The 25,927-nt window shown below is 35.3% G+C and overlaps 1 protein-coding gene across 6 annotated transcripts in view; it reads right to left on the reverse strand.

Moving 5' to 3' along the window:
• DGKB (diacylglycerol kinase beta) overlaps nt 1-25,927 on the reverse strand; it is a 377,865-nt gene that overhangs the window by 225,427 nt on the left and 126,511 nt on the right. For all 6 annotated transcript variants that reach the window (XM_088162387.1, XM_014894413.2, XM_088162374.1 and 3 more), the window contains 9 exons: nt 25,206-25,241; nt 23,681-23,821; nt 19,686-19,735; nt 18,281-18,355; nt 17,668-17,787; nt 7,549-7,666; nt 5,519-5,607; nt 5,321-5,437; nt 1,274-1,372 (listed from right to left, as the gene is read on the reverse strand). In XM_088162387.1, the coding sequence (XP_088018513.1) occupies nt 1,274-1,372; nt 5,321-5,437; nt 5,519-5,607; nt 7,549-7,666; nt 17,668-17,787; nt 18,281-18,355; nt 19,686-19,735; nt 23,681-23,821; nt 25,206-25,241 (845 nt within the window). The remainder of the gene's footprint in view (nt 1-1,273; nt 1,373-5,320; nt 5,438-5,518; nt 5,608-7,548; nt 7,667-17,667; nt 17,788-18,280; nt 18,356-19,685; nt 19,736-23,680; nt 23,822-25,205; nt 25,242-25,927) is intronic.

Consider the following 25,927-nt stretch of genomic DNA (forward strand, 5'->3'; position numbering starts at 1 on the left):
TCATGCTGAAGATTCATTCCGTTTATACCACTGGCAAATGATAAATAACATTAAAAAGAAAATAACAGCCCAATATCAGAATCATAATTTCCAGATGCAAACTTTTAAAGTATGACCTCACATCCTGAAAATTAAATAAGGTGATACAGAATGCAATCATTAAAATAGTATTTTGTAACTATTAATCAGAACTTGTCCAGATAATACCAAAATACCACAGAAATAAACTACAAAGCAATTCCTGTGACTTTAAAAAATTTAAATTTTTTCAAAAATATTAAATGCTTCCATTGGATTATTTCATTGAGATGAAATGACATTTCATTGAGATGGAATAATCTCACTTTACACATGCAGAGGGCCAAAAGCCAGCATCTGCTCCTTAACATATTTATAAACAAACAGCCAGAAAGATTCAGTAGAAAACAATTAACAAAAGACACAAAGATTATTCCTAATGATCAGCAACTGGTTTGATTAGGATGTGTATTATCTTTTTCCATCTCCCCTCAACACATTACACTTTCTTAAGTTAAAGCATTTCTTACACTTAGGAAATATATTTAAAGAGGACCACTCATCTGTTCTCTTATGAATATGATGATGCTATGACTTTCATCAGCATAAAATATCCAATTTAATATGTGAATACATAAGTTAATTCTCAAGCTCTTTTTTAATGGTAAAACAGTCAGCTCTTTTCTATACAACCTACACATAGCATGCATTTTTATTTTCACTGAATTGAGTTATTGTTTTTGTGGACAGAGAAATTTACTGTCCACGACTGCAGAATAAAATATACCATAATGTTGATGCATAGCTTACTGCAAGACCAGTGTCATCATTCTAGGTAACCTCCGGCTTAGATCAGAGACCTCAGCATTGCAGATATACAATATGCATCCCAAGCAAAAACTGCCCATAAGAATAACTTCATTATTCTGGGAAGTTGGATCTATAAAAGATGTAAAATGTAGAAGTGTTCTGCCTATACAGTTTCTGGTAAGTACAGTCTGAATAAGTGATAAAACCTGAGTCAGCTTCAGTTATAATATGCCCCACAGAAGGTTCATTCTCACATGAAGGAAAATGCAATATGCAGAGGGTAAAACACACTTATGCCTATAAACCCATCAGCCAGGATTTCACATTGTGTTTAAGGTTCACATAGTCCTGTAAATTAGCAGATACCTGGCAGTCAGTCCCAAAAGCATTTTAATGCTGCATATGAGAGAAAATTACATCTGAGATTAACATACAGACAACTCACCAATACTACTGGGCAGATTGATGTGGGTGGTAAAATATGGTCCTTCAAAGGTCCACAGTCACATTCAGGTTTCAGATGTGAAGCACACTTGTTATGCAACTATATAAAGACAGAAAATGAAGATTCAATTTAGACATTTTACTATTACAGATAAGAAAATGGGCATTCTAGAAGGGAGTGAATTTCATTAACCTATTTATTACTGAAGTGCTGTAAGGAAAATAAAACACACTGTAGTGGAAAGCTCTCTAGGATGGACAAAACTAACAGATTTCTACTGAAGTGAAAAACGATGGATTAAAGTATTTTTCAGTTTGGAAGCTATATGTGTGGATCAGCACACAAACTAAGAATGTTGCACAGCAGTACAGTAACATCAGCATACTGTTACTGCTGACCAAAAGCTTCATATCAGAAGAGGGCTTTTTGCATTGAGTCAGGAACTTCTGTTCTACTACTAGTGAGTAATTCAAAGCAGCTTTTGGCACTATTGGTGTAACCGTGCTTCCTTCCTGACAGCTGATAGCCACTACAGATTCAAATACAAGAGAAGAACACAGGAATATTCTACATTAAGCTTCATTGGGTAAATTTTGTCTTGATTGAATCAGTTTTCAGGCTTCCATTGACTGCTGAGGAACTGGAACTGTTCTTCTTTTTCTAATTTATGCCTAGAATTCATCCAGTTTTCTTGAAAGCAATGACAATAGTTCTACTCTGAAAGCATGAAAAGAATATCCTCAAGTTTGCTGACACTAACAGCATTGGCTGACTTTCATTTTGTTACAGACGTTGAATGGACAAATGTGCATATAACAGGAACACAGAACGGCAACAAGTAATGATAAATTATGAAATACTTTGCATTACCAATCAGGAGTTCTTGTTCATAATTTAGAATTTAACTCAATTCAAATGACTAAATATTCAGCCACGCAGTACAAAGGCACAGTTGTGTGCTTGGATCATGCAAAGCATTCACATTTAATTGGTATATTTCGCAATATCATTAGAGCTAGTCAGAATAAAATAAAACTAATATTGTAAAATTTTGTGAAAGTTTGTTCTTCTGGACTTGATGATTGCAAAGGTCTTTTCCAATCGAAATTATTCTGCGTTTTTATTTCTGTGTAGATTCAATGAAATGCATTAAGGTGTTCAGATAGCATCCATTTCCCATAGAGATGAACATTTTTGAAAAGATATGCACATTTACAGTAAAGAAAAATAATCAGGCTAAAAAATATCAGGAGTTGTGAGGTAAAAATCTTATTAACAAGTGATTTATCTAGTATAACTGCTAGCATACAGCATTAGTTCAACATGTTCAAAAGCTATTACAAAATCTGTAGTTCAGTGCCTGCATCTGCAAATCACATTTTTTCAATGACTGACTCATTTTCCCTTAAATGGTTTAACTCACATGAACGCTATCAAAATTACAATAAAACTGTACCAATTGCTGATGTATATAAACTTTACTGGTAATATGGTCTTCATAAAATTATCTGGAACAGTTACTTTCGACATGACATTTCTGAATTTTGAACTGAATGGCACCTAATGGCACCTTGTCCATATTCATTTACACTGCTAAGTTACCTTTTTAGGCAGTTACTTAGCAACAGAAAATAAAAGTCTAAAGAGTTTTGATTTACTCTGAGTATTAAAGCCTTATTGTGGGGGTATTTTGGTAGCCCTGTAATCGGAATCATTTGTCATGCTAATTCTCTGCCTCAGTGGTAAGGCTACTTGTACCATAATTAATGCACACCAGGCCATGTTACATCAAATAAAAGTATCTTCACACATTCAGTGGTAATTAGCAGCTTTGCTACTCAGTGGCATGCAAACTTATCTATGAAAAAATAGCTTAATCTTCTTATTAGTCTCTGCTGATCTCTGACAACAGAATTGGCACATAGCAAGTAACAAAGGGTAGAAGAAATGTAGCTTTAATGAAAATAACACTTTGACACAAAGAAATAAAATAATATGCATGCCTCTTAAAAAAAAATGCATTTTAGCAGGTTTTAAATACATTTCCCAAAAACTCCCTTATCCTAAACCTATCCCTTGTAAAATATTACCTCCCTGAAAAACCTGCAAAGCAGGAAAAAGTGTATTTGCTGGAGAGAAGATGAAGGGAGAAAAATTAACATGACCATGGTGGAGAACTACAAATTATATGGAAGAAGGATCATGGATTTGGCAGAGAAGTCAGTATAACAAGCCTCCTTTAGTGAAAAACACCTCTAAATTTTGGGACTTGAATCAGTTATTTGAATAAATACTCAAAAATCATGCATCTGTTAGAAATTCAAACCACTTTTTTTTTCTGTAATAAAGGTATTACTATTAGAAAATGAAATTATTGCAATAGAATATACCAAATGCAGAGTGCTGCAAGCGAATAGGAGTCTGAAATATAATTTGCAGTATTTACAGATACACATTCATCTGAATCTGTAAAAAGAAATAAAATATTAAATGAATTTGAAAATACAAAATTACTTTTAAGAAAGCCTTTAAAATACTGATGAAAATAAACTGAAGAATTGTAAACCTTAATGCCAACATTTTCAATTTCAGCTGTCAAAAAACACATACCCATTTTTAATTGGAACCTTGACAGTTATTTAGACATTTAAATAAGCACACAAGCATCCAAGATAAAAAATTCTAAAGAATTTAGCATTTTTCTCAAGAGTGATTTCAACTATAAATAATTCCTCAGTACTTCTTCAGTGAATAACAGTTCTCATGAAAATCCTCTGAATCTTGACGTACAACTTCAAGGAGTAAAAGACCTTTACAAATCTGGTCCAGATCCACATGAACTAATGTGGAAAATATTTTTTACTGAGGAGAGACAGAATTTTCATAACTTCTTTTGACTTTAGAAGTCAATATATGTTATACAATATATATTTCTTGAAAGATATATACATATTATACAGATGTAAACACTTCTATATCTACAGCAAAACACCCTAGTTCTTCATGCTAAACACATATAGCCATTGCCTAAGTTTAATTATCTACATGCAAAACATTTTGGACTGGGAGTTTTACTCTTTACATAAATTATCCAATTTTTGACAGCAATCTGGACTACATATTTGCTTTCTTCTAAAATATTGTTTTTTAAGTAATCATAACAGCTTATCACTGAAAGCATCCTGGATCTATTTTCTTTGATGATGCTTCATATTTTGTATTCTTGTGTTAAAAAAATATGTCATAAAACATCCAAACTTGTATGTTTAAAACAAACATTCACTAATGCCTCAGTCTCATATTATTATTTAAAGCACTGAACAAACAACTGCTGTTCCGTAACAATAATAATAATGATATCAGCAAAACCAGCAAATACATGTGAAGAAGGCTGAAATCTCTCCCCATTTAGATTTAAATCCTACCCTGGCTAGAAACAGAAATACTGGCATTGCTCCTTCTAGCATGAAGATCTCACTTATAAGGGCAGTGTTCCCTGAATGTCATTAGTTCCAGTTACTGGTTCCTGCTGAATAAGGAGTGCACAGAAGTTGTATATATCTGACTTGGTGCACAGATTAGTATATTATCAACTTGTCTCTGCTATTATTCCCAGACACTTGGAATCAGTGCATCCTATCAGATGTCCTCAAATTCATGTGTCTGTCAGTACATCACCAATTAGACCTAGTGTCACAGTGACCTTGATTTTTCCTGGTACTGAAAACCCTTTCGTAATCTTTCTGTAGTGTACGTAGATTAGGAATTCTGCTCTTTAGTGGCACACATCGTTTTCGTATGGATACTACCATGAAGAAAATTTGCTTCATGACATACTGAAATAAGCATTTCATGACATGAAATAAGCATATTGATTGCCACAGTTAAGAACTCCTAGGAATATTCTGCATATACCATTCCTTGAATACACACTAGTCATTGCTAAAGACTACATCGAATGAGACGTTCCAGATTATGAGGCTAAAGAAAGACATTCAATTTTTATCTCTCAAACCTGTGTGAAAGGTTTTACTATAGTATACTCACTGTAATCTGACACCAAACACAGTGAAGTCCAGTCAAGCCTTGGTAACACTTTATAGTTTTGTGACACTTATCGCATTTTGTTGGACAGTTTCCTTCTACCCAAAAATGGTGCATTACCTGCAAAAGAAAAATGTGGATATACACAGAGTTACTAAATTAACAGGTACGTGACAAAGTTATATGCTACCCCAAACTTACATCAGTATTCTTTTTAGACTTCACATATGTTTTGATGCAAGATGCAGGAGCTCTGGAGACACAGCGTTCATGGACTGTATACTTGCAAACTGAAAAAAAGACACAATGTTATTAGATGTTGAGGCAATGCTGTTTCTGACTACATTTCTATGAAACAACATTACCAGCATGTCATCTCTAAATAATCAATCCAATCAGTCAATGAAAACTCAAACTAGACTGCTTTTTCCATGGAATACAAAAGGCCAATTAGAACAGGAAATATTATGCAAGTGAGAAATCCAAGAATGCACTATCATTGCATAACAGGAAATGCTTAATTAAATCAGACCTTACTAAATTTTTTCACAATCATTCCCAAATGACAAAAATATTAAAGACAAATTGGTGACTGCCAAATGGTTTTGTGTCATTTGGTAGTAGGAAGATGTATCTATTTTATGAACTATAGGCATGAGAGCAGCTGGCAAGCACAAAAATAAAAGCCAAAGAATTTGTTGCTCCTACCACTGATTTACAAATCAGAAATGGCTGATTAGTCCATTTTTGAATAGCAATTGTTTTCACGCATTTCATGTAATCACCATAACTTTGACTCTTGTTTTACAAAATACCAACTCCCGAGACCCTTTTTTTTCCCCTTAAGTCCTTCAACACCAGCTTTAGGTAACTGGCATTGCTCACAAGGTCTGTAAAGATCTCGCTAGCTGCATTTGGAAAACATACAATGCAGGGTACAATACAAAGCTCTCCCGTCTTCAATGATACAACTGTGCCAAGATCAGGAAATAATGCTACAGCTTATGCCTGCATTCAGTAGAGTCAACTATTAAAAACTGAGAATTAATTTCTCCCTGCATGGTATATGTCTCAGGCTTTTGACCTCGAGAGCAATTAAGCACAAAGTACTTCTAAACACCTTGCTTGCACCTATTACACAAACCCAGTGGGAGGCGCAGCCATTAATCAGACAAACTGCAGGGAGTAACATTGTTGATTGGACCATGGAGGGATGGTGAGGACCCCTGTGGTTCCTCCCCTATTTTTTTTTTCCTCCCACACAATCTAAAATGCAAATAATGAAATCTATAGCAATGCTTTGAAAATATACTGGAGAAAAAGCTTAGCTAAATAAGGAAATAGTGGAATAGTTTTGCAAGTAGACTCATGCCTCTTGCTGCATGAAGCAATTGAAAGGAGCATGTTCTTCAGATACTCTGAGACCATTGTTCTCACAAAATAAATGCCAAGCACACTAATAAATACATTCTCAAAAGACACTTCAGCAGAAGAAATTTACAGGTCTCAAAGGCTGGTCTTTTTGGGACAGTTTATGTAACTGGTCTACCCATTTCTGATAACTACTGAAGGTGATCTACATTATTTGCTGAACAGAACCCTTTCCAACATATATGGGTCTTATTTCTTCACAATATCAGTCTGACAAAAAAAGAATATTAAAGAATGTAACGTTTCAAGATCTAATAGTCAAATCGGTATTTTATGTATATTTCCAGTTACTGTCATTAGCATTTATTAATCTCAAGTTATGCAATTTCTATTTGTTTGAATTTTAATAAATGTATCTTTCCTGTTTCACAGTATGGTGAATGAAATTATATGATGTGAAAATGCATACAAGAATTTACATCAGAATTAGATTTCAGAGAGGTTTGTGGCCCCCAGAGGGGAGAAATGGTCAATTCAAAACCCTCATTCATTCAGACTAATCTCAAATTAAATCAATAGAACTGTACAGGCAGAAAGATCCTCATCAACTGTGAGAGGCTACCTTTCATACCAAAAATGTTGAAAGTCAGACTAAGAAACAGATTATTTTACCAAAAAGAAAAATGAAAGGTAACTTGGTACCATCATGAGAAGAACACAGTTGTGTACTACAGATCTCATTAATCTAATGGAGTAGGGCATAACATGAACGAAGCATTGGAATCATTTGTTATGCAGCAAGAACAACATTTCTAGGAACTGACATGTAAGCAAATGGACACCGAAATGCTCATACTCACAAGAACAGCAGAGACCTTGCTTGCCTACTCCAATCAGCATGTTCAAACAAAGATTACAGTAGGCAGGCTTGTTGAAGTGTTTCAATCTCCATACATGCTGCCCATCATCTTTCACATTCTGCACAGGACAGAAGAGAAACAGATTTCACTTAATAAAATAGTGAAAAGCGTAAGTGCCAATAAAAACTGGAGATTGACTCAAGAACATAAAAGACAAGCTGTTACTTCATTTTAGACTCTGCACCAGATCACAGCATAATCATTCTAAATACACAGGCAATGATATAATAAAAAAATTCTTCAGAAGCTCATGGACATACACGTGTTTTGAAAACAACCCAGAAAAAGCCACCAGGCTGCTGTCACTACTGCAACAGAACGATATCAATGTATCTAGGTCGATATTAAATTACAACTGGTATTAAAAATAATTTTTTCCCTAGAAATAATGGTGCTGCAGGTCAGAAGATAAAACTCCTCAAAACAAACAATGGAAAGGGTTTTCTAAATCCACATATATTCTTAATGACAGTCAGAATTAGTTACATATATCACATATGTGAAACAGGAAAACCAACCACACCACAATAACTATTCCCAGTCTTAAATGAAGTTAATCTATATTGCCAATTATCTATCAAAATGCATGTGTTTCAAGGTGAGATTTGCATCTTAGACCTCTTCTCCAAAAATGGAATTCATTACATTTAAGGCCAAGTTTTTCAGTCAGCTGTTGCACTATACTCAAATATTTCATTAATAAACTGATCAACTCACTGGCATGTACTACTTAGGGGCCCCACTGTAGTTTACATCAATCTCCAAAATATTATCAAATAATTTATTTTTATGAAACTAAGCTTTCTGTTGGATGATTCTCCTCTTCCTTCTTCATGGAATCACTCTGGAGCCTCTCTGTTTTTTGAAGGTTTACAAAATGATGTGCAGTTGATACAGATCTTAAATTAATTCTCTAAATTCCTGGCTTCTTGGCAATACTGGCCATCAGGATTTTTCCTTTCTAAAATCATCAGAGGTTTTGATTCTAAAAAATCTAGATGAACCTAATGTAATATCACAAGATTTAAAAAAAAAAAAATTCTCTTACCAAATATAACATCCAGTGGAACACAGGCAGTTAATGTCTATCAGCTGTTTCCCTGTGTATTGCTGAAAATCTATAGTCTTCTTGGTCATGTCATTGCCAAAACACCACATATTGCCATATAGCTAAAGGAAGTCACACTAATCTCTGTTTCTCAGAAACCACATCAACAGCTGGTTCTTATCCAGTTTCTGATTTCTCACATCAAACTACTATTACTTGTCATCCCATATACACAATATTCCTGACTAGATTTTCCATAACAAGATGGTTTTCACTGATGAGAATAGCCAATGTTCATTGGTGAGCACACATTTTAATAAAAATTTAGTTTTTCCTATATTAGCATATACTGTATGAGTTATGTCCTTAAAAATCAGTATTGGTCTGTTCTAGAAGTTAGACGTTAATACAAATCAATTATGATGAAGACTTCGTCCTCCTTGTGGACAAATAAGAAAAATCCTGAAGCAAAATCAGCACTTTAAGAAATTAAGAATGTTTGGCTCAAAGGTGGGTCTCAGCCAGGACACAACTTTGAGTATTTCCTGCAAGTTACCTAGAAACAAAAAAAACAACCCTGAAGTCTATTAATTTTTTTTTTTTCTCTACTAAGATACCAGGATCAGAGCATAAGTAAATAACTCCCCCAATATTACCAGCAGGAGTTCAAATGCCATCTCTGACAGCTGGGCAATGTCAGGGTCCCCTTTCTGCAGCAAAAACACAGCAGATGCCTAATGCGGGATTCTCAGGCTGGCAAAGACTGTGGAAGTTTTCCAATTTCCCCTGAAGAAGCAGAAATAGATTGTGCAGCTGTGAAGCACTAGAAGCCTGTCAAGCTCCTTCATGACTGGCAGCTGAAGAGGATGTATTCCATTAAACAGAGCTCTCTAACTTCTATTTTTCTTCCCATCTTACTACCATATTCCACATATTTTTGAAGTATTGTTAAAGTACAATACAGTATGTGAATTTCAAGCCTTCTGAAAGTAGGCAATTATTCATTAGACAACAAAGACCATGTAAATCTTTCTGGAAAAAAAAAAAAAAACAGCAAACAATTTACACTTCAATTTTAACATAACTCAGGTCATCAACACATACAGCTCATAAATCACAAGCACTTAAAATGTGAGCTCACCAGCCTCCCTTAGCAAAATACTTGCTCTTTATGAAAATTAACAGAAATTCAAATTTATGCATACGCTTGCCCCTCTTCCACATTAATTTTGTATTAGTTTTTAATTTTAATTTTATTTTTAAAGAATGACCATTATATGTGAATATGTCACTTCTTATTTGAACAGAACATATGGTCTAACTTAGCTGGCATTTTCCTTATCAGAAAAACAAACAAGTCTTGATGTGGGTGTTCTGCCAATTAAAACACTTAGCTGTGTTACAGACTGCAACTGATGCAAATCCATTACATAAACACAATGCACTTTTGGAAAAGAGCAAATTAAATTTTTGCTCTTGTACACTGCCAAAAAAAAGCAATAAAGTGCTGCATATGATTATGCATGCACATAACTTTTTAAAACACTGCCAAGAGAAAAAAAAAGACATAATATGAAACAAAGCCACCTCAATGCAAGTCTTTAAGTATGAATAAAATCCACAATTCTGACACATCAGTGCATTTACTGACGTTAACTCATTTTGTTTCCATATCCTGAGAAAGAGTTTAAAAACAAACAGACATTAAGAAGATCTCAAAGCAGGGCAGGTACAGTAAAAATGTCTTCCTCACTTCATTATACACCTCACTGAAAATCAAGCTTCCATATGTCACACCCAGACTTTAAACCATAATGACAATAGTAACATTTATTTTGTTAACAACAGTCCTCTTAACTCGTGGTCCTGAACCTGCTACCATGGATTTGATTGCCAAAACTACCTGACCTTAAAAAGCAAGTCAACCATAAAAGAGCCAACCTTAGAACTAGTGGAAAATTTTATGCTACCACAGACTTTAGCTACACATCCCTAACCTGGTTTAATATTAATTTATGTCAGCTTTTTAGATATTTGTGTATAGGGTAGACAAAGAGATCTTCAAGATTTTGAGGCTTAAAAAAGGTAATGAAAATCACTGCTAAATTTTGATCCTAGCAAACATGTCCTCTTAAAATACCTACAGAGTGTCTAAAATACCAGAATATTCATTTTTTTTTCTATGAGAAGAGTTAGTAACAAGGATCCAAGTGAGAAGGATGGTATGGAGTAGCTGTTATTCTTTCACTGATTATTTTGTTTCCATTTATTTTAAAAATATTTACTTGACTTGTTCAAGACAATTTTATTACTGATCTTTAGGTATTGTTCTATCAGTGGGAAGGTGAGAAGAGTTTCCATTAAACTATGCAGTAAACACAGTTCAAAACAGATATAGTTAGATTCTGTACTCCTTTATTTGGCTCTCAGCAAAAAATTCCTATCATGTTTTGTTCAATTTCCTTTGGGAAGAAAGGGTTTTAAGCCTGTTCTTGGTCAGGTGGAGAGGGAGTAACCTGACTCAAGGGACACTATTTGGGAGGGCTCCTCACTTCTAATTTCGGAGACACTCAATGTGCATGTGCACGTGTGAGAAATCAAAAAACTAATCTTCCACAGCCTTCATCCACACACTCATCCAGAAACAGAAAAGGGAGCACAAGAGGGAAAGTTAAATGGTTTATAAAAGCTTCATAAATAGCCACAGTATGGAGTTTCCCTTTCCAAAATCTGTAACCATCTGTCATCTGCAGAGACTTCGATGCTGTGGAAATTAAATTGTAAATAATGGTCAATCTGTATACCTGCATGAGACACCTTTATTTTACACCTTATATACAGAAGAATGCTACTCCTGACTTCTCCTGGTCTGTTTTCCACGTGGAGCTATAAGGAGAAGCGGGGCTGTAGTAAGGGAAGGGAAATCGCGTTGGCAAAGCTGCCGCAGGGCAGCGGGAGCCAGCATAGCGAGGCCGGGCAGGGAAGGGTCAAGATGGCCAGGGCTGAGCAGGGCCGAACCGGGCTGGGCAGGGCCGGGCAGGGAAGGGCAGGGCTGAACAGGGCCGGGCAGGGAAGGGCAGGGCTGAACAGGGCAGGGCAAGGCCGGGCAGGGAAGGGCAGGACAAGGCCGAGCCGAGCAGGGCAGGACAAGGCTGGGCCGGGCCGAGCGGCCGTTCCGGCCACCGCAGACTCCCTCACTCCGTTCCTGCCTCCCTCAGCAGCGACACCGCGCCCTCTGCGGGCCCTGCCGCCACACCAGAACGCCACAACAGCTCCTTCATCCCTCACGGGGATAAACTCTGCTTCCAGCACGGAACGAGCTGCCACAGAGGGAGCGAGCGAGCGACAGCCCAGAGGGCTCGAGTTTGCCCCCGCATGGATGGAAATAGCGGATGGGGCGCCGGAACTTCGGCCTTGCAGAAAATGCACACTTCAGAAAGGACTTACAGAAATGTCACTCAGGAAAATAAAAAGCCTGACTGCCCTTCTTCCTCGCTGAACAAAAGAAATAAAAGTCTATGAAACTGCCCAGGTGTTGAGCAGTCATTTCAAGCTTCGGCCTGAAGGGATTACGCACGGTACAACAGATCCCGCTCCGGACTTGCAAATGTTTGCAAGTCTCAAGTTTGGTTCCATTTTAACATACAACTCAAAAAGTATGGCAAGAATAACGTTATACACACGGTAAGAAGCCCTATTCCCAAGTGTGGACTCCCACTGAAGCATTCCATCCCACATTTAATCAAATGAGTTTAAAAGTTGCTTTTTCAATTATTTGAGCGCATTTGCATAATATTTACTGCTTGGGGATAGAAAGTAAAATTTTAAAGAGTATATCCTTACGATTTAATTGAGACATGGTCTCAATTCAACACAAATGTTTGTCCCATCAAAAATTACCTTGATTTAAAAGGTGAACTGGGTTGAAAGTTACAACTATAAGTGATTTAAAAGAAAGGAGTATTTGCCTTATTTCAAAGTATTGATGCCCTTATGAAGCATTTACTGGTTTTAAACTTTTCTCTCACTTTAGGGCAGCTATTGAGCAACTGCACGGTTCCAGGTACAGTGCAACCGTGACATCTAGTGGCCACTGGAGAGGGAATAAAATACTTCCCTAAAATACAGGATTTCTTTAAACACTAGCATTTATGAACTTGCAGTTTATACTTCCTCTTTGTGCAATCACTGTCAGAGGTAATAGTAATTATTTGTTACAGGAAAAGTGAGACAAAATATCTGGCATGCAATTAATTTAAAGAGAAATCAAGTGCTTCTATCAAACCACGGTGGAATAATATTGTACAATACCTACAAAAGAGCAGAGTACGAGGCTTATGGCTGACAAAACCCATCATTAAGAAGCCTTTTGTGCACAGATTACAAAATAAATTTTAAATTATGCTAGAAGAGTCAATGAGTTAACTCTCCACCTTCTCTTACAATGTTAATCTATTTAGTAATAAGGCAGAAGCAAATAAAAAGACTAGAAACTTCAAAGGTTTCTACCATGGAGAAGTAGAATAAATAGCCTAGTGGTCATTAATGTACAATAGACCACTTCCCAAAAGAATCAGGAGTACTGCAGGGATGTGTCTCTCCAATTTGTGTTTGGGCGGGAGACTACTGCCTTAAGATGTAAAAAAAATTTGGACAATTGATGAGAACTGTGAAAACTCCAGACTGAAGTGTGACACTCAGCAAAAAATTCTCTCATACATTTATTACTAAAAATTAAACCACATAAATAACAATTTTCTACACAGTTGGCATTTTCTTTTTCTTCACAAAATTCTCATTTTATAGAAGAGAATATCTTGGGGAAAAAAATCCATTAAATTGGAACAACTAAACATCAGAGTAAGAATTACTTTGTCTTAAATACAAAGGTTTCAGTAGATGCCATATAGAACACATTTAGACACTGCTAATTGGAAAAAGGGTAGTCACTCAATCAAATGGAATATACATGTATACAATTCCATGATCTTTCCTTTTAAAACAAATTGCCAAATTGTACATGTCTCTATCTCAGAACCCCTACAGAAAAAGAACCAATGAAGTTCTTATTTAAATTCCTTACCTTGTACCCAAATTGCTTGTTTGGAATATCAAGTGCCTTCAAAAGCACAAAAAAAATCAAATATGTCATTTCTGTCCTGGAACATTCTCAGAGACAGAACTCTGTATTTCTGAGTCTACCTTCACAACAACTCCAAAATCAAATCTTAGGAGGAAACAGAACATAAAGCCCAGCAAAATAAAACGAACTGGATATTAAAGCTGATTTCCTAGGGAAATTAGACTTTTTTATGCTCTTTGTCCTATTATCTTCATCACTCTAAACTGCGCCAGCAACTTTTAAATTAGTTTAGTATTCTTAAATAAATTTGAGGGGCACTAGAAATGTTATGAAAGTCTAGGAAAAAAGCAGGGGGGGAAGCAGAGAGAGAGAGAGCAAAAGGAAAATGAGGCAAATTTCCTTGTTACTTCTCTGACTTGGGAACAGGTGGCTGGCAAATGCTTGTAGTTACAGTCTAATACTCTTGTCTCTCTCAGAAAGGGATTACTGATGAGGTCAGAGGGCAAAGGCCACAAACCTGTAAGAGGTTAGGCTATCTCAACCCTACTGCTCATAAACACTGACCTGTTTATTCTTTTATTTTTAAATAATGTAGTTCCATACTTCACTTAAATGTTCCTTCTTTTTAAATTATTCGGACTAAATCATCATGTAATAAAAGCTGATTGAAAGGCTTTAAATGTAATATAGAACTTTTATATGGTATCTGACCTTTCTATATAGCTATTGCAGGTAACTAAGGATTAAGTACAAACAATGCAGCTGAATTCTGAAAGTACTATGACAAATCTGCAGCTGAAATAAATTATCATAGCCTCACTGATATTAGCATATCAAATGAGACCAGCTGAAAATCTTCTTCATACACGCTCTATACAACAGTTAAGTATATTACAATGTTAATGGACCTAAACCCAAAACAAATTAAATATTGCATTTGTATCATAATTTATTTAAATAAACTATAGTGACAATTCTTTGTCACTATCATCCTAGACAAGCTCTGAACTTGATCTCTTGGGATTCAAAATTTCATCATTGCTGAGCTCAGTACAGAACCAACACTCAAAAGAAGGCGACAGGACTGTTTGGTTGGTGGGTTCGTTGTTTGTGGGTTTTCTTTGGGGTTTTTGTGGTTTTTTGCTTTAGGGTTTGGGGGGAAGGGGGGTGGTTTTGTTGTTTTTTTTTCCCCTCTGATTTACAACATATGAAGATTACTTGGACATGTCTAAGCAGCATAATCCAGTAGGTTATGCCCCTTATTTTCACATACTAATTAGCTTGAGGAAAAGCTTATGATACTAGCACCCTTTTATTAGGGAGTCCAAAAGATTCTTATCTTACTTTTCATTACTATAACTAAAAGGAGAGAGGAAGACACCTGGAAAGCAGAGTCCTGGGAAGCTACATTTGCAAAATCTAACAATGGCATTCAAAAAGAAATAAGAGCATCCCACTGATGTGATTGATGCACTAGAATGAAGACCTTGGATAATACATTAGCTGCTTCAAAACCTTCAAAATTATGCTATTAGTTTACACTAATTTGTTACTGCATGACACAGAAAGAAAGGCACTCACACTCAATCAGTTCGAGGAACCAAGCAGGAAAAAGAAGCACTTTATATACATTTCATGTTTATTTATAGAATTCCAACAGTGACCATGGATTGGACAGTGAGGATAATAATTCCTGACCCCATAGGTCCTATCAACAGTTTATCAATTCTCTCTTCCTCCAAACAGGAATGCAAAACATTCATTGTTTGCAAGAACAGAGTGTGAGAAACTGAAAAAATTATCTGTCAACAATCAGAAGGCTGAATACAAGGGCAACACTAATTAACAGACAGGCATTGGAGTTTTATCTTTAGTGATTGCACTTTTCAATGTCCTAAAATATGATTTTATTTGAACTATGTACAAATGGAAGTAGTATATTTTTGCTGGTTTCATGAAAAATTTAAGAATTTAACTTTTCTCTACATATAATGTAGAGGGTTTAAAAAAATAAGCAGTTTTAAACATAAAAAGAAAAATAGGAGGCCTTTTAAAGGGCAGCATCTTGTCCTAGTGAATCATTAGCAAATTACTAGCAAATCAGCTCATATGTAGGTAATGGACTTTACATAAACTATGTTTATTGATTATAGAGGTATTTTGCATGCTATTATAGTATTTTTTCCACAACTGTACATTTATGTCTGTTAAATGCATTAAATGCTAGGAATACTCTTGATGACAGAAACACTGACTATGATGATAACAGGCTGTAGAATTTTGATCACTATTTATGTATTTTTAGTATTTTCATAGTACAGCTATGCACAGCAATATATCTAGTAACTGGTAAAAATACTGAAAAGGATAAAATGTTTGATAACACAGCTTCTTTCTAACAGCTTTTGTTTTAATATGAAAATAAACTCTACAGATTGATCTGCATTAATCTATGCCATAATTTAGGAGTTTAAAATTTAGAAAGAATGAAATGTAGATAGTGAAAAATACTCCCAGAACACCTATACTACCTGTCATAAAAGAAAAATCTGTACTGAAAATTGATATCTGTTATCTGCTGTACTGTTTGCTTGAGAGAATTTGCTGCCCTTTGATTACAGCAATTCTGTGGAAATAATGGAATTCAGCCTGACAAACATCTGTTGTTTGATGACAGTAATTTAACAGTTTTTCTTACTCTAACATATAGAATTAGGGAATTAGTACTACAGTGATCCAGATTCGTTGAAAGTTATCTTCAATTCAGATATTTTAGTTGTAATTTAATTAATTAGATTTTTCAAGACTTACGTTCTTCTGTTCAATAAACTTGTTTGTTACATATTTCCCGGCACAAAGTATCAATCTGAGCATTTTTGGTGCAAATAAAACAGCACAGAACAACTACAGCAGTCTAGATTGCACTAAATGGGGAAAATAAATATTATTTATTATTTTCAATATGTGAAAATTACTTAAGAAAAGATATTTAAAAAATTAAAAGGCTTTCTTTCGAATAGCATAAAAGCATTTGAAACCTATGCTTCAATACATGAGTTAAAAATTAGCTCAAATATAGGACAGCAGGTGGCACTGACAACATGCCAATCTTAAAACAGCTGTGTTGAACTGGTACAAAATGATCATATTACATCTGTATTACCTTTAATGTGAGGTTGTAAACGTAGAGAACACAAGCTCATCTTTCACAATACTCTATCAGTTGGTGTAAGTGTTCCCCTTGATATTGCTTCTTACCATACTTTACTAACATAGTTACAGAGACAGAAGATCTTCACAGGGATGTATTACGACAGGACAAGAGCCAGCAATAATTGTTGCAGAAAAATTTCCATCTGCACACATGAACAAAAACTCTTTCCCTTGACAACAATTAACACAGGGAAAATTTGCCCATAGAACTGGTAGAATCCACCTCACTTGAATTATCCAGGCTTGACAGGGCCCTGGATAATTCAATCTGTGGTGCTCCTTTAATTAGGGACTGGAACAGAAGATCCCCAGAAGTTCTTTCCAACCTAGATTGCTCTGTGACTCAGCACAGTTAGGCCACACACCCAGTACCATGCTGAGAAGCTTAGACAAGACTCCAAGCCAGCTGTAACATACACACATGGGCAGTAAAACACACTTAACAGATAATACTGCAGCTTGTAATTAACATGTTGTTAGCATGGAAAATGATTCAGCTTTTTACAGCTTCCAGCTCCAGGGCCAGGTTATTAGATGGTGCTTCAAACTTGCCAATGTACCTGTGATGCTGAAGACACGCTTCTGTTCTTTGCACGTCACTCAGCCATAGTAGAGAGGAGTAAAGCAAAGTCATTCTTTATACAGGCCACAGAGAAACTAACCTGAAGGCCCCAGTTACACAAGCAGAAACTTGATGCTACTATTTAATACTTACATTTTCTAACCCAAGAAGGACCAAGAGTGGGATTGTTGTCATTCCTCCTTGGATCCACTCTTCTAGGGAAACAGTACCATCATGATCATAGTCAATTTCTTCCATCATTTCATGAAGAATCTACAGTTTAACGAAAAAAATCTCTTAAGTTCTAATTTATTATTACTATATTCTAATACAACAACTTGTTAGGACATGTGTGGATCTCCAATTCTCTCATACAAAAAATAAGAAAAATATTCCTTGCATGGTAGCTGCAGTCAAATGACTATGGACAGTTCAGAAAATGAAGTGTCATGCTCCTATTTACATTTTGTTAACACCTAAAAGTCCTAAATCAACCTGTGTCCTTTGTGCACACACTCTTAAGAAATTTTCAGAGATGAACCAGTTATGTTATAGAAGTTATTATTAGATTTATCGAAACTTTCATAGATTAGATTTAAAAAGCAAAATACTGGTAGAAGTACTAATTTACAGTGCCACAGTGGAACACAGACTGTCCTTATTTCTACCTTACTCACCTGTGGAATGCCATGTCGATACGAAATATCACAAAATTATGACAGCTGTCTCTAGCAACATTTAAAAATTGTCACAAATGGATACTTACTGGACTTAATTCAGTAATATCCCATTCAAGGTATTCTGCAACATGCATCATTTGAGCAATTATATTTTCCAGCTCCTAGAGATGAATGAAAAAGTATGACATTTAATGCAAGGTTATAAAGAAAAATTCTACTGCAATATGGTTGAATTATTAGTTGCTTGCATTCAGTGACACTATTTCATCAACATCCCTGATGAAGTGTACTTTACATTCAAAGCTGTATTCTCAAGCGAATCTGCTTACTAGCAAATCTTGTGTGAACTACAAAGCATTCAGGGAGGTGAAATACAGACCCACAATCAAAATATTTGGAAGCAGTCATAAATTCTTTCCTTCCTTCCTAGTTATCTTTCAACCATCCATGTTTTCATGATCTGATTTCCACTATGTGATAAGATCATGAAATGATCTTTAAATTCTATCACTGTAACAGATTATTTTTTGACAGTAATTGTATAAATCACAACTTTCTGATAGAAATAAAGATAAAATGGATTCTTTAAACTACTACAGATTTATTTTCTTACCACTACAGTATTGCAACTTCCCTTGATCACACATCACTATGGTTTTTCTATACTTATATATACATTTATGCTTTGTAAACATGCTCAAACGCTTATCTAGGACTATCCTAAGTTCTCATTTGTATCCAGGCATCTAACTCAACTTGGTATTGCCTAAAATTTTGGTGCTGTATTTACTTTATCCCCCTATATATTTTCGCATCTGTATTTCCCTGCAACTTATGGGAATCACCTCTTCTTCCCTACCAATCCATTCTATGATGTCATGCTTCCAGCAGATACAAAAAAAAGGTGGAAAAAATCCCAAAGGAGGAAAAAAAAGAACACTGCTAATAAAACACTTGTTTCTGTTAGCTATCAGAAAAAAATAGTTACATCTTTTAAAATTATTTCCATATTTCTGACTTTTCTTCAAACACTTGGTTGGGCTATTCCTCAAAACTTTGCCCTTACTATTGTTCCTCCATTGCTAATAATAAAGTGGAAGTTACATTTCTCCATATAAATCCACTGTGTGACTCTCACACTTTTTAATGAAACCTTTACAAACAGTGCTTTCATACACATCACCCAGCACATACTACAGTTATTGGAAACATATTAATGTTTCCCCTACAGTAATATCATTAAAAATCAGAAGACTATAGAATGGGACTCCATGACAGCAGTGTCAGCAACTGAAAATTTATACAGTTGTAGAAGCAACATTTCTTATTGGAAAAGAAAACTCAAGCACTACTTTTCAAATGAATGAATTTTTAACGACTATATTTTATACTGCTTCTAATAATTCAGGATAAATATAAACTTGATTTGAATTAATGTAGTTTTGTATAGTGTTGCCATACTCTTACAATGCAATACATAAAAAACATTACCGAACTATCCAGGTATCCATTCCCATCTGTATCATACAAGCGAAACATAACTGAAAAGAAAACAAAAAGAGAAGGAAACTCAGAAAACGCAACAAATACATCTCTTTTTTATTAGAAAAAATAACTCCAACCCAAAACACAGAACACCTAAGCCTAAGTGTCAAAGAAAGGACAAAGACTAACATTTCTGTTTAATGACCAGACTAGCTGTGGACCCATCAAACAAGCTGTGTCATGTGAGAGGTTCACTCTGCAACTACCCTGCCACAGTGCCTCCAATGAGACATACTAGCCACAGAGTGCAATTGCACCTCTTCCACACCATCACCCTAACAGCTAACTTTGTCTGTGAACTTGATTTTGCTTCCTTCTAGAGATGATCTGTCTTCATGGTGAGTACTACCAGAAGGCCCTTCTCTGTGATCTCACCAAACATAGGATAACACACAATTGGTCACAAACATTGATAAGCCTGCTTAAGTTACAATGCTACTCCCCGACTGCAGCTAACACTATTCAAAAGTGATACTACTTTAGAAACTCTTTATTGACCAACTAAATGAAACACAAGATTAGCATTTTAAATGTCTAATCAACCAAATCTGACAATAAACATTCATCACAAACTGCCAGCATGACTTCTTCCAGGACCATACTTACTTTATCAATTTCAGAATGTATTCCCAACATTCTCGTGAACCACACAGACAAAAAGGTATATTTTAACAATATCCAGAAAAAAATATATACTTTCAAGATTGTATCATGACTTGATCCCCGCCAAAAGAAGGGGTACATTCACCATTACCAAGGTATTTGGAAGCATCAAAGCATAAAGCTTTCATGAATACTGCTAGAAGACTAAAAAGGAAATCCAGAAGCCTACAAATACCCCACTCCTTGTCCTTACTTTCAGGCACAGTTTGTCAGAGCTCTGAAATCCAAATACCCATCATGCTCTTCAAAAGTGCTTTTTTTTTTTTTTTACTCCTACACCTATTTTTTTAGAGAAGAAGTCAGCCCATGTAGAGATGATTCCAGGACAATGTAATGCATTCACCAACAGCAAAATACAAGTAATCTGTTGTCTAATCAGATGTCTCTGGAAACATAACATATAACCTATTTAACACTGAGGAATCCTACCACACTGGATCCATAGCAGATGCTGTTGCAATCCAATAAATTTCACACACAAGCTTGCCATACTTTTCAGGACACAATATCATGAGAAGTGAGAGGAAATTCTTACCAATTAGAGAATAAAGTTCAGGAAGGATTCGATCATTTTTTGACTTACAGCAAAACATATGAACTGTTTTATGTATTGGCTTGTTTTGCTTATATCCTCCATCTTCGGAATCACTCATTTTCCCTCATCTAACTGTGTGGGAAAAAGGTAAGCACTATACCTCTCTACCTCCATAAAAATATCCTTCTTTCCCTAGAGTTACCATAGCAAAAATGTTTCAGCATAAAACAACAGTTAATGCCAAAAGCCACCAGAGACTGGTACTGCCCCAGCTAGTACACCTTCCACCAAAGCTTCTTAGAGCTTGACAGCTAATACTGTCTGGCAAAGGTACCATCAGACATTCACAGTTTCCACAGGGATCAATTACTGATTCATGCAAAGATAAAGTTAAAATAATTTGGCTCTCCTTCCTCCTCTGTGACTCTTAAGACACTAGGTGAGAATGTTTTACAGCAAGTTTTAGCATCTCCATGACCTTTACCCACTCCGGAGCAGTAGTGCTTACAACTTTTTTTCTTTTAACATGAATCAGCTCTAATCAGTCGTTTAACACCAGACATTAGCATAATTATAACTATTTCACCTTTGTAGAAACAAAGTCTTTCCAATTACATATGTATCGGGTAGCAAAAAGGTTCAATCTGTGCTCTTGGCTAGATTCTGAAAACTATGCTGCTGGTGTGGCATGCAATCTCTTTTCTATTCATACACTGCTAAATATTCATGCTCTTGATTTACACATTCTAGGAGAAAAAAAAAAAGCCAAAACCAAACCAAGAACGAAATGATAAGGACAACCAAACAGAAGTTCTGATGCAAACTACAGAGCTCAAGTCAAATTTTTATGTTTCTTTTCTCATCCCCTTACCTGATTACACTAACTGGGCACTCAATTTCTATTTCTAGATGGCAATTTAACCTTAAAAAGATGACTTATGCCCTCTCAAAGCATCTCTGTGAGGAATGCTTAGGATTTTATGTTCAGGTCATACATAGATTATAAATAATAGATATACTGAGCATGCCAAATAGGTGAGGTTCACTCAGCTATGACTAATTTTTTTCCAATTTCTGCCATCCAAAAAAAAAAATTAGAATCACTATTTGATATTGGTATTGATAATAATGTTGGCTACTCCAGAATAAGCCATGTTTCTTTTTTCCCTTCATTGCTACAAACTTACAATTTACATTACAGCTACAGGACCTACTGCTTTCAAATTTCAAAAGACTTAAATTATACCATTAATTTATAATGAGAATTCAACTGAAATGAACAGAAAAGTCTGCATACAATGGTGCAGGTATAAGCTGAAATTTAGATATTAAAAAGTAGAAATATGTGGTATATTTCAGCTCTGTGTGACAAAGAAGAAAATAAACCCATAAAATAATCACGGCCAGAATTACACGTAGTAAATGCAATTGACTTTGAATACACATATTAGGTCATGCTCTCTTGCTCTTAAATCATATAGAACAGTCTTTTGCTTATGCAGCTCCTACTGCCACACTGGAAGTTCGTGGAAAATCCCCACACTAATTATCATCTGCTCCTCTGTCTCTCCTCCTTTCCGTTGTACCAATTCCTGACACCAGGGGAGGCAGCTGATCTCCATTCCAAGCCACGGTTTGTGCATCGAGCTCCTCAGAGCTCTGGTAGGGCTTGCATAACTTGCTAACATGCAGCAGTTATTACACTGCAAGTTAAATTCAGTCCTTGGATCTCAGTTTTTCTGTGCCTGTGTTCTAAATGTGCATTCACACATACATCCTCATATTTTACTCATATGATACCAAAACAGTATTACCAAATTTGGGGGATTTGCTGTGACCTTGCAGTACAAAGTTGCAGCTACAGGTAACAAAGCATCAAGATACTTCAGCAACATGTAACCTTTTGATGAATTTCTTAGCCTGGCAGAAGCAGCCTACTGTTTGCACATCTTATCATATTCAATATTTACTTTCCACATGAGAGCTTGATCCCATAGATCTTTTATAAACAGACCAGTCATGTATCTTGAAGTATACTTCATCTCAGTAAGAACAATATGATTGGTCTGTTTAGCCACATGAAAACTGGCTTCTAAAATTCCACAATAAGGAAACAGGTTTGGTTTTTGTTTTTGTTTTTTTTTTTTTCCAATTTATAGACCAAACTCACAGGGGTTTTTGTTTTTGTTTTTTTTTAATTGGTAGTCGTGTTGCACCTTAATGACCCAGGCCCCTAATTAAAAACAAACAAACAAAACAACCAAACAAGCAATTTCTAACTTTCTGTGTCGAACACTCCTTCCCAATAGTGATACAGACTTGGATCATTCTTGGCTTTTCACTATTCAGTAACAGTATAGAGCCCAAGCCTATACTAGCAACTATTCTTTGATTTAATTAGGATGTTTAATGCAGGTTATTCACCCCATCTATAGATCTCTAAGTATACTCAGTATACTTTTTTTGTTTTTCTCAGATCTGATAGTAATCAAGAGAAGACACTGTAGAGAGGATTACTGTTACTACAGAATGTACAATCCTTATTCATCACTTTAGCAAATGCTAGATAGACGAAATTTAATTTAAAATCTCATCAATAGCAAGAAAAGAAAATCTCTTCTGTAAGGGTCACCTAGAACCATATTTTTATAATCCATCTGCTCAAAACTGGTTCTTAAAATTCAGAAACAGAATATTTGATGACTTATGGAAATAAATATTTAAAATTTAAAAAAGAGCATACATTCTAGCTTATCTTCAGGTCTTCCTCTTTCTAGCAGTGACAAATAGCAAACAATATCCTTCAGCTGGATCATGTCTGGTAAATGTGAGTTGGCAGGAGTAGGAGGTCTGGATGTAGAGGTACCCTTGTTAAGTCTCAGACCTGGAAATAACCCATAGCCTTTGTTAGTCGGAACAGATCAATATAAGCAGGGAATGAAAACATAACTCTTGCATGCATTCATCTTTGTTTTCTGTGACTCTCAGATTACTTTTTAATTTAAAGTTTTAAACAATTAATGTTCATAGTTTATCCAGCAAAGGTAGAATTAAAATAAACTATCCAAAACCATCCCCCCCCAATTATGGATATGGCATAACCTTTTTTTAATTTGTGCTGACCTGATTTCATTTGACTACAAAACAATTTGGTGAATATTCTTGTTCTGCCATACTAGATGCCAAGTATTAAAAACAATCCCTGCCCAAGTCTGCATCCACTTCCTTGTGCTTGTGGAAGCTTCATCTAATTTACAGACTGACAACAACTACACTAATTGAAGATGTTTTAGCGTCAACAAAAACTCTGCTAATACCCAAGTGTATTGTTATCCCAAAAACACAGCCAGATATGTGTCAGTGAAGCACATATTTAAAACACAGAAGTCTCAGTGACAGACTACTGAGAAAATATATTCAGAATTTAAATAATAGTTATAATAATTGCTCAGTCATTGTGATTAATAGCAGTTCCAGTGTACCACTTGGAATTAAAGTTTCAAAATCACCAAGCTTTTTGTTTCAGTACAACATTAGTATGACCAATCCTGATGAGATTACTGGAATCTGCAGGACCAATATGGGGGAAAAATAGGAAGGACAGTAGAACACAGAAAAAGGAGTAAGAAAACTTTCTTTACAAGTTTGTTACATTTCTCACTGACTGAGGGTTGTCCCCTCTCTCCCTCAATTTAGCTTGAAAACTTCATTGCAATCCGGATACATCTTCAATAGACTACATTTTAAAAGGTATGCCTACACGTTATGAGATACACATGTTAAAACAACAAAACAAGTTAAAAAAGAGCAAACTGTTGGGCAAAAATGTATCTTTGAATTAATTTCATTTGCATGATTTCAGGCAAATAATAAACACTAAAAGTAAATATTAAATGAACAAAAATATTTAATAAGTCAATGTTCTATTTAATGACCTTGCATGTCAGTTAAGTGTAATTAAAATTAAGACATTATAATATTTCCTTCAGTTCAATGCTAGCTTTAATCACACAACTTACACAAACAGTTCATATTCCAATCTTATGCAAATCATATTCAAAGAATAGGAAGGATTATAAAATTTGGGATAATTCTTCTCAAAAATAAATAGTGCTGAAATCCAAATGAAAAGAAATACAAATTTTAAGGTATCTTTTAACCTATCACCAGCTGCAATGTACAGGTTAAATTATTACTTCTTAATCAGAGCTGGGAAGTGTTGGCTGCAATGTACTGACTTACAGATGACTTCCAGTCCTGCTGCTTACCTGGCATCTGTTTCCATCTCTCTTCAGTCACCTTAACTGAAAATACAGTTTATAAACAGACGTGAGTGGACCAAAAGAGACCACACGCTAAACAAGCACACACCTGACAGATTGATGAACCCTGCTACTTTCCTTGACATTTTCTCTAGCTCCCACTTATCCTTCCATTTTCCAGAAGAATGTAAAATATTCCTGACAAAGTTATTTTCCAGTACAGTCGGCTTTTTTTTTTTTTTTTCACTACTGGTAATATTTAAAAATTACTAGATACCCCAAAACAAGTGTTTCCACAGTTTCCATGTGCACATCAAAACGTGCTAATGCACAGTTTTTCCCTTTAAAAGTTGCAAATTATCAGGACATAACATTTAGTTTAAACTATTAAATTCAATTACAATATAAACCCACTACATTTTCAAGCCCAAACAATTCTTGCATGAAGTGAACTAAACTGCCTCCCTGAAAGTGCTTTGGATATAACAATTTATCAAAGAGTCTTTCTGGTATTATGCTAAAAACATATGGAAACCTCCTAAACTGATATTACATTATACTATTTCTAAAGTCCTTAGTAACAAAAAAAGATAAAAACTCATGACAAACTTGGAAAAGTGTAGGAAAAAAAATTTAGGAGGCAGTATTAGAATAAGAAACTTAACATGCAGTTTAAACAATAGTAATAACAGCACCATCCTTTACCATGTTAAAAAATTATCATTATT

This window comes from Sturnus vulgaris, chromosome 1 (assembly GCF_052056855.1).
Source record: "Sturnus vulgaris isolate bStuVul1 chromosome 1, bStuVul1.hap1, whole genome shotgun sequence".
NCBI classification, from domain to species: Eukaryota; Metazoa; Chordata; class Aves; order Passeriformes; family Sturnidae; genus Sturnus; species Sturnus vulgaris.